Consider the following 10,482-nt stretch of genomic DNA (forward strand, 5'->3'; position numbering starts at 1 on the left):
CCCACTTGGTTGTATCCTCCAACTGTAGGGTCTCATCAAAAGGCTCTGGTTCCCTTTCATCAGCAACAAATAGTTTAATGAAGGTACATACATATCTGGTACTCTGATAGTACTGGATGATCTTCTCAACGCCGATTCAGGTGTCACTTGCTCTACCGCTGGTTCCTCTGCAATAGTCTCAGGAGTTTCTTGAGTATTTGCTACATCACTAGGTGATTTTTTTTCGCAACTCAACCTCAACTCCCACTTGCTTCGTTGTCTTGGAACCTGACTCAACATCTGGTTTCTCAACAGTAGTCTCAGAAGTTTCATGAGTATCTGCTACAACATCACCAGGTGAGTTTCCTTGCAACTCAAGCTCAACTCCCACTTGCTTCGTGGTCTTGGAACCTTGCTCCACATCTGGTTCCTCAGCAGTAGTCTCAGGAGTTTCATGAGTATCTGCTACAACATCGCTAGATGAGTCTCCCTACAACTCAACCTCAACTCCCACTTGCTTCGTGGTCTTGGAACCTTGCTCCACATCTGTATGGACCATTTTCAACCGCACTTTCTTCAATTCTCTGGCAGTCCTTGTGAAGCTAACTCGTTTATGCTTGCTCATAACACAGTTCTCACAAGGACCCACATCAACATATTTCAAACCTTCTAAAACTCCTTTCGCAGCCAGCATCTTCATTCCTTTCACGCTCATATGTCCAAGTCTATTGTGCCATAGACTTAAATTTGAAGCACTCTCAGCAACAGCAGCTATGTTCATACACCCTATAGTAGTGTATAAGGTTCCAGATTTTGTGCCACGTGCTACCACCATAGCACCCTTCATAATCTTCCACGAACTCTTCCCTAACTCTGTTGCATAACCTATGCTATCCAACTGACCAATAGAGATCAAGTTCTTCTTGAGACCAGGAATATATATGACATCTTTTAATATCCACTGATTCCCTGCTGGAGTTTTTATGCAGACATCCCATTTTCCTTTAATCTCCAAATCTTTGTTGTCGGCAAGATACACCTCGAAATTTCCAGACTTGAAATTTCGGAACTCTTTATTTGGAGACGAATGAAAAGATGCACCTAAATCCANCATGTACACTCAGAGAGAGAATACATAGAATACAAAAAGGTACATTTTCAAAGCTATGATTGAGAGGGATATATATATGATTTAACTTACTATATATAGCTTTATATATAACTATATATCAGATATAGCTTTATACTCTACATAACTAAATAAACAATAGGCTACATAACCTAATAGCTATATCACAACATCCAGTCTCAGAATTACAAAGCTCCAACACGGTTGAGTTCATGTGGTATTCCTCCTATTCTAAATGTTCATGTGGCATTCCCCTTAGTGTAGATGTATGTTCTTGCAAAACATGAGAAANTGTCCACGCTGAGGACTAGAGAATCCCCAATATCTTTTGCTGAATTTATAGAATCATCATCTCCAGATTTGTGATTCTGCTTCCTCTTTAGTCTTATACAATCTATTCGAAAGTAACCTTTTTCTCCACAATTTCAACATGTTACGTTTGGTCTATTTGAAGATTTTTCTCGGTTCTTTGATTTTGATCGCCCTTTGTTTGGGCCTTTTGGTTTATTTCTTCCTCGTTGATTTACACTGAGAGCACTACCAGATGAATTTCCAATTTCTCGTTTGCGAATACTTTCGTTGAAAACTACATCTCGAATTTCATCAAACTTTAGTTTATCAGATCCTCAGGAACTGCTGATTGTGGCAACAACAGTATCCCACGACTCGAGTAAAGATGACATCAAAATCAATGCTTTAATTTCATCCTCGAAATTAATTTCTACCGAACTCAATTGACTTACGATCATATTGAATTCATTTATATGATCAACAACAGATCCACCTTCAGACATCCGTAGATTGAACAATTTTCGCATCAAATACACCTTGTTCATAGCCGACAACAATTTTGCGTACATATTCGACAGAGCCTTTAACAAATCTGACGTTGTCTTCTTCTTGATGATGTTGAACGCCACGTTTCTGGATAGCGTCAACTGAATCAACCCTAAGACTTGTCGATCCTTGAGCTTCCACTATTCAGTGGTCATGGTATCCGGCTTCACCCCCAACAGGGGTTCGTGAAGATCTTTCTAGTACAGATAATCTTCAATCTGCATCTTCCAGAAACTGAAATCGAATCCATCGAACTTTTCAATTCCAATCTTTGAACTTTCCATCTTCACAGATCGTGGTGACTTCCGCCTAGCTCTGATACCAGTTGTTAGGATCACACGACAACGCACACACTCGATCTAGATGAACACAAAGAACAGGATAGAGAAAATGCAAGGAGAATATTGGCTAAAGGTTTATATTAATGACTTCAGGCATGTACAGCGAGAGAGAATACATAGAATACAAAAAGTACATTTTCAAAGCTGTGACTGAGGGATATATATATGGTTTAACTTACGGTTTATACCGATGACTTCTTCAGGGGGGGTTTATACCGATGACTTCTTCAGGGGGGGTTTATACCGATGACTTCTTCAGGGGGGGTTTATACCGATGACTTCTTCAGGGGGGGTTTATACCGATGACTTCTTCAGGGGGGGTTTATACCGATGACTTCTTCAGGGGGGGTTTATACCGATGACTTCTTCAGGGGGGGTTTATACCGATGACTTCTTCAGGGGGGGTTTATACCGATGACTTCTTCAGGGGGGGTTTATACCGATGACTTCTTCAGGGGGGGTTTATACCGATGACTTCTTCAGGGGGGGTTTATACCGATGACTTCTTCAGGGGGGGTTTATACCGATGACTTCTTCAGGGGGGGTTTATACCGATGACTTCTTCAGGGGGGGTTTATACCGATGACTTCTTCAGGGGGGGTTTATACCGATGACTTCTTCAGGGGGGGTTTATACCGATGACTTCTTCAGGGGGGGTTTATACCGATGACTTCTTCAGGGGGGGTTTATACCGATGACTTCTTCAGGGGGGGTTTATACCGATGACTTCTTCAGGGGGGGTTTATACCGATGACTTCTTCAGGGGGGGTTTATACCGATGACTTCTTCAGGGGGGGTTTATACCGATGACTTCTTCAGGGGGGGTTTATACCGATGACTTCTTCAGGGGGGGTTTATACCGATGACTTCTTCAGGGGGGGTTTATACCGATGACTTCTTCAGGGGGGGTTTATACCGATGACTTCTTCAGGGGGGGTTTATACCGATGACTTCTTCAGGGGGGGTTTATACCGATGACTTCTTCAGGGGGGGTTTATACCGATGACTTCTTCAGGGGGGGTTTATACCGATGACTTCTTCAGGGGGGGTTTATACCGATGACTTCTTCAGGGGGGGTTTATACCGATGACTTCTTCAGGGGGGGTTTATACCGATGACTTCTTCAGGGGGGGTTTATACCGATGACTTCTTCAGGGGGGGTTTATACCGATGACTTCTTCAGGGGGGGTTTATACCGATGACTTCTTCAGGGGGGGTTTATACCGATGACTTCTTCAGGGGGGGTTTATACCGATGACTTCTTCAGGGGGGGTTTATACCGATGACTTCTTCAGGGGGGGTTTATACCGATGACTTCTTCAGGGGGGGTTTATACCGATGACTTCTTCAGGGGGGGTTTATACCGATGACTTCTTCAGGGGGGGTTTATACCGATGACTTCTTCAGGGGGGGTTTATACCGATGACTTCTTCAGGGGGGGTTTATACCGATGACTTCTTCAGGGGGGGTTTATACCGATGACTTCTTCAGGGGGGGTTTATACCGATGACTTCTTCAGGGGGGGTTTATACCGATGACTTCTTCAGGGGGGGTTTATACCGATGACTTCTTCAGGGGGGGTTTATACCGATGACTTCTTCAGGGGGGGTTTATACCGATGACTTCTTCAGGGGGGGTTTATACCGATGACTTCTTCAGGGGGGGTTTATACCGATGACTTCTTCAGGGGGGGTTTATACCGATGACTTCTTNGTCTTCCTTCAAACTATTAGGTACAATCAAAGCTTTGTCTAGGAACCTACGAAATTATAGAATCCAGTAAAGAAAAGGGTTACGATAATGCATACAATATAAAATGGTGTTAGGACTGCACAATAACACACACTCGATCTAGATTAACACAAAGAACAACAATGCACACACTCAATCTAGATGAACACAAAGAATAGAGAGAAAATACCAATCTAGATGAACACAAAGAATAGAGAGAAAATACCTAGATGAACAAAATTACATCTTCAAACCACTTACTAAGGGATAGAGAGAAAATGTCTAGATAAACAAGTACATCTTCAAACCACTTACTCAGGGGTATATATATGTACAGAAAATACGAAAAACCAGAGAGAAAATATTCACTAAATAAATATATATATAGCTTTAACATATAACCACTTACTATAAATACCTACCCTATATTCCTCAACTAGCTTTTTACTATGAATAGTGTTTACCCTTCTTTTAGTCCTCTGATTTACCTGAACTGTTGAGAGCTATGGTGCGGTAAAAGGCCAAGGATTTCCTCTTCATGAGCTATTTCTGAAGATATTACTCGCCAATTTCGTACTGCCATGACAAACACACGTCCAATCCTCACAAATGGGTTTTCCACATCTCCTTCGCTACTGTACCTGTACGTCTTAGTTCCAAGCAAGAAGACTAGCAGTGCAAAAACCATAGCAATACAAGGAATTCCAAACCCAAGACTCCAGCTAAGGTTATCTTGCACATAGCTCACTGTAGTAAATGTTGCAAAAGTGGCCACAGCGATACCGAAGTACCACCAATTAAAGAAAGAGCTTTTAGCTTTGCTCTCTTCTGGATGTTGTCCATCAAATTGATCGGCTCCGAAAGCTTGGACGCAAGGCTTATGTCCCCCTTGAGCAAATGCCACAATATATAAGGAGAAGAAAAATAAAACTACGTGGACGAGACTGGGGGAACATGGTACACGGTTTTCTGTCTGTTGGCAGGCAGAAGTGCTCGAATAAGGTAATGTTGCAGACACAGTCAACAATCCAAGTCCCTGAATTCCACGCAAAAAAATAAAAGAAACAGACATCACATTTACTTTTAAGCATGGTCTACATGAATAAGTGCTCTGCCAGCTTAAACCAAATGTGAAATTCAATTTTATGGCTAATAGTCAGAGGAAAATTCAACACCAATGCTTATGGAAGGCGAATATGGAGCAAAGGAAATGTATTTGCTCAAGTAAAATTGTAACGACCCAGATCCACCGCTAATATTGTCCTGTCCTTTTTGTGCATTCACTTTCGGGCTTCCCCTCAAAACTTTAAAACGCGTCAACTAGGGGAAGGTTTCCACACCCTTCTATAAATGGTGGTTTGTTCTCCTCTCCAACCAATGTGGGACATCACAATCCAACCCCCCTTCGGGGCCAGTGTGTGTGCCAGCCTTCTCGCTGTTCCCTGAAGGGGGTAGACACGAGNTATTACTCGCCAATTTCGTACTGCCATGACAAACACACGTCCAATCCTCACAAATGGGTTTTCCACATCTCCTTCGCTACTGTACCTGTACGTCTTAGTTCCAAGCAAGAAGACTAGCAGTGCAAAAACCATAGCAATACAAGGAATTCCAAACCCAAGACTCCAGCTAAGGTTATCTTGCACATAGCTCACTGTAGTAAATGTTGCAAAAGTGGCCACAGCGATACCGAAGTACCACCAATTAAAGAAAGAGCTTTTAGCTTTGCTCTCTTCTGGATGTTGTCCATCAAATTGATCGGCTCCGAAAGCTTGGACGCAAGGCTTATGTCCCCCTTGAGCAAATGCCACAATATATAAGGAGAAGAAAAATAAAACTACGTGGACGAGACTGGGGGAACATGGTACACGGTTTTCTGTCTGTTGGCAGGCAGAAGTGCTCGAATAAGGTAATGTTGCAGACACAGTCAACAATCCAAGTCCCTGAATTCCACGCAAAAAAATAAAAGAAACAGACATCACATTTACTTTTAAGCATGGTCTACATGAATAAGTGCTCTGCCAGCTTAAACCAAATGTGAAATTCAATTTTATGGCTAATAGTCAGAGGAAAATTCAACACCAATGCTTATGGAAGGCGAATATGGAGCAAAGGAAATGTATTTGCTCAAGTAAAATTGTAACGACCCAGATCCACCGCTAATATTGTCCTGTCCTTTTTGTGCATTCACTTTCGGGCTTCCCCTCAAAACTTTAAAACGCGTCAACTAGGGGAAGGTTTCCACACCCTTCTATAAATGGTGGTTTGTTCTCCTCTCCAACCAATGTGGGACATCACAATCCAACCCCCCTTCGGGGCCAGTGTGTGTGCCAGCCTTCTCGCTGTTCCCTGAAGGGGGTAGACACGAGGCGGTGTGCCAGTAAGGACACTGGCCCCAAAGGGGTGGATTTGGGGGCGGTCCCACATCGATTGGAGGAAGGAAAGAGTGCTAGCGAGGACGCTGGCGGGCGGTCCCACATCGATTGGAGGAAGGAAAGAGTGCCAGCGAGGACGCTGGCCCCGAAGGGGGTGGAGTGTGATGTCCTACATTGGTAGGGAGGAGAACAAAGGGTGGATTGTGATGTCCCACATTGGTTGGGGAGGAGAACAAAGGGTGGATTGTGATGTCCCACATTGGTTGGGGAGGAGAACAAAAGGTGGATTGTCAGAACAAAGGGTGGATTGTCAGAACAAAGGGTGGATTGTGATGTCCCACATTGGTTGGGGAGCAGAACAAAGGGTGGATTGTGATGTCCCACATTGGTTGGGGAGGAGAACAAAGGGTGGATTGTGATGTCCCACATTGGTTGGGGAGGAGAACAAAGGGTGGATTGTGATGTCCCACATTGGTTGGGGAGCAGAACAAAGGGTGGATTGTGATGTCCCACATTGGTTGGGGAGGAGAACAAAGGGTGGATTGTGATGTCCCACATTGGTTGGGGAGGAGAACAAAGGGTGGATTGTGATGTCCCACATTGGTTGGGGAGCAGAACAAAGGGTGGATTGTGATGTCCCACATTGGTTGGGGAGGAGAACAAAGGGTGGATTGTGATGTCCCACATTGGTTGGGGAGGAGAACAAAGGGTGGATTGTGATGTCCCACATTGGTTGGGGAGCAGAACAAAGGGTGGATTGTGATGTCCCACATTGGTTGGGGAGGAGAACAAAGGGTGGATTGTGATGTCCCACATTGGTTGGGGAGGAGAACAAAGGGTGGATTGTGATGTCCCACATTGGTTGGGGAGCAGAACAAAGGGTGGATTGTGATGTCCCACATTGGTTGGGGAGGAGAACAAAGGGTGGATTGTGATGTCCCACATTGGTTGGGGAGGAGAACAAAGGGTGGATTGTGATGTCCCACATTGGTTGGGGAGCAGAACAAAGGGTGGATTGTGATGTCCCACATTGGTTGGGGAGGAGAACAAAGGGTGGATTGTGATGTCCCACATTGGTTGGGGAGGAGAACAAAGGGTGGATTGTGATGTCCCACATTGGTTGGGGAGCAGAACAAAGGGTGGATTGTGATGTCCCACATTGGTTGGGGAGGAGAACAAAGGGTGGATTGTGATGTCCCACATTGGTTGGGGAGGAGAACAAAGGGTGGATTGTGATGTCCCACATTGGTTGGGGAGCAGAACAAAGGGTGGATTGTGATGTCCCACATTGGTTGGGGAGGAGAACAAAGGGTGGATTGTGATGTCCCACATTGGTTGGGGAGGAGAACAAAGGGTGGATTGTGATGTCCCACATTGGTTGGGGAGCAGAACAAAGGGTGGATTGTGATGTCCCACATTGGTTGGGGAGGAGAACAAAGGGTGGATTGTGATGTCCCACATTGGTTGGGGAGGAGAACAAAGGGTGGATTGTGATGTCCCACATTGGTTGGGGAGCAGAACAAAGGGTGGATTGTGATGTCCCACATTGGTTGGGGAGGAGAACAAAGGGTGGATTGTGATGTCCCACATTGGTTGGGGAGGAGAACAAAGGGTGGATTGTGATGTCCCACATTGGTTGGGGAGCAGAACAAAGGGTGGATTGTGATGTCCCACATTGGTTGGGGAGGAGAACAAAGGGTGGATTGTGATGTCCCACATTGGTTGGGGAGGAGAACAAAGGGTGGATTGTGATGTCCCACATTGGTTGGGGAGGAGAACAAAGGGTGGATTGTGATGTCCCACATTGGTTGGGGAGGAGGACAGAGGGTGGATTGAACAAAGGGTGGATTGTGATGTCCCACATTGGTTGGGGACGAGAACAAACCACCATTTACAAGGGTGTGGAAAGGGTCCCTAGTAGATGCGTTTTAAAGCCTTGAGGGGAAGCCCGAGAGGGGAAGCCCAAAGAGGACAATATCTGCTGGCGGTGAATTTGGGGCGTTACAAAAATGGTTCAAGAGGATGAATTCATAAGGGATTGAGCCAACAGATTGCGGTGAGAGTCCCTTAGGTAATTGGGTGGAGACCGTGATCTAGATGATCTTCAAGGTGCGTTAACTATGTCAGTGGAAACAGCAGTATCTAAAGTAATAGGCTCAGGTGCAAGAGAAGGAAATTCTTCCTCAGGTGTGCACCAACATCATACATAATAGGCTCGGGTGCAATAGCTACTTCTGGAGAGTCACCATTTTCAACTACTCCAGCCACAAGACAAGGTTACACAAAATCCTTGAGGAAATCTGCTGTGGATGAACAATCAATATTGGGCTGTGATTGAAAGAGAAATAATTCCTCTAAAAATATAACATTTCTTGAAATAAAGAACTCCTGCTTTGAAATATCAAAATGCTTATAGTCTTTAATGCCTCGAGGATATCCAACAAATACACATGGTGGAGCCCTTGGATCAAATTTAGTCCGGCTAGAAGAAAAGATATAGTTGATAGCTCTAAGTAAAGACGGCCTAGATATAATGTAGTTGGGCCGACGGAATGATGTACCATAAAGGGATTCAGTTGTGCCTGAATTACCAGAGCTCTAGCCAGTAACTTGCATAATTTAGTAAGAAAGGTAAAGTAAAGTAAAAGGAGAGAATAAAGTAGTGGAGGAACCAGAATGTAAAGGGCAGAGGAAAGAGCGATAGTGCGGTATCGTCCGAGGAAGGAATCGGCCAGAAAAGCTCCGAGTAGAGGTAGCATCATGGCGACTCCGGACCAGACATTGACATTCTGCGCTGCTGCGGCCGTGGACAGGCGGAGCTCGTCCGTTAAGAAGTTAATCAGGTTGGAGGCGATTCCGTAATAGGCGAATCTCTCGGCAACCTCCACTCCTAATCAGAACGGGAGAGGATAAAGGAATTGGATGGGGAAAGAGAAGAAAGAGAAGAGGCGAACCTATGATGAAGGAGGCGGATCTCCAGCCGCCGAATTTGGATCTGAGGACTGGGCGGCCATTGTAATCGACAGCACCCTCCACCGTCTCATCCAACAAAGGAGCCTCCATTTTGGCGTCGGAGTGTGGAGGCAGAACCGATCGAGAAATTGGACTGATGACTCCATTTCTGAATCCGGAAGAAGTTTTATTACCAGTTCATTGCATCATGATCCGTATGAAATTATTGTATCGGCCACGATGTTAGCGTGTGATTAGTTAATGTGAGTAGCAGGATTAAACAAATTGAAGGAGGTTGCTTGCTACGTTTTTTATCCAAAACTGACCAATAACACAATACCTTGTTATGCCAATTCTAACCTTGTTGTGATCCAGTTTTATTTTATTTTATTTTATTGTTATAGTTAATCATGCACTCATACAAACTCATACAAACCATTGCCCCATGAGTCGAGCTTAATTGTAAATTTAATTGAGTTATTTAGTAAAATTTTAGAACATTTATGTTGAACCATGATACGGTAACAAATCTGGGAACAACATATCACAACCCGATTTTCGAGGCTTCGAAATCTTGGGGAACTAAACTCTAAAGCAATTATGATCACAAGATAGTTTTTAATCTACGTTCTGACTTCTTTCACTCCGGTTTCACTATTTTTTCACTCGGTAAACACAACTTCCCTATACAAAGAAGATTCTCGTAACCCTCCATTGGACTGATTGAACTCGGTAAATAGGTTCAGGTTCCGGAACTTCTCGTTCTTTAATCAGATTCTTCTCCTTCTTCTAAAGGATTTAATTCATTTACTCGTAAAAGTTCAGGATTGAATAGGAACAAAATAAAGGAAAGAGAAGAAAAAGAAAAATAGGTTCAGGAATCGGAAAGGGGTGAAGCCGACCTTGTTTACCGTTCAATCAAGTTTAGGAATCGAAAATTGATGATGATGCATCTTGAGTGCTTTAAATTCGTGACCCAAAAGACAAAATCGAAAATAAACAAAAAAAAAAAAAAAAATGAAAGAAGAGTAAAGAAAAAGATAAAAATATCATTCAATTAAAACAAAAGAAATAGAAGTTTTGTTTCATATTATTACAAGGAATTACAAATATAAAATGAAATTAAAAAAACTCCAAA

At 43.7% G+C, this 10,482-nt stretch overlaps 2 protein-coding genes across 2 annotated transcripts in view; both read right to left on the reverse strand.

Moving 5' to 3' along the window:
* Positions 1-1,189: 1,189 nt before the first annotated feature.
* The window catches only part of LOC111797136 (protein NRT1/ PTR FAMILY 5.10-like), an 18,421-nt gene continuing 9,128 nt past the window's right edge, over positions 1,190-10,482 (reverse strand). The window contains exon 5 of the mRNA XM_023680050.1: positions 1,190-1,378. Within this exon, the coding sequence (XP_023535818.1) occupies positions 1,348-1,378 (31 nt within the window). The 3' untranslated portion in view covers positions 1,190-1,347. The remainder of the gene's footprint in view (positions 1,379-10,482) is intronic.
* Positions 3,970-9,689, reverse strand: LOC111797360 (protein NRT1/ PTR FAMILY 5.10-like). The gene is made up of 4 exons (XM_023680349.1): positions 9,347-9,689; positions 9,065-9,282; positions 4,506-5,053; positions 3,970-4,045 (listed from the first exon to the last, which is right to left on the reverse strand). Exons 1-4 carry the CDS (start codon positions 9,453-9,455, stop codon positions 3,970-3,972), a joined length of 951 nt encoding a protein of 316 aa, XP_023536117.1. The 5' UTR covers positions 9,456-9,689.

The sequence above is a fragment of the Cucurbita pepo genome, chromosome LG06 (assembly GCF_002806865.2).
Source record: "Cucurbita pepo subsp. pepo cultivar mu-cu-16 chromosome LG06, ASM280686v2, whole genome shotgun sequence".
Lineage (NCBI taxonomy): Eukaryota > Viridiplantae > Streptophyta > Magnoliopsida > Cucurbitales > Cucurbitaceae > Cucurbita > Cucurbita pepo.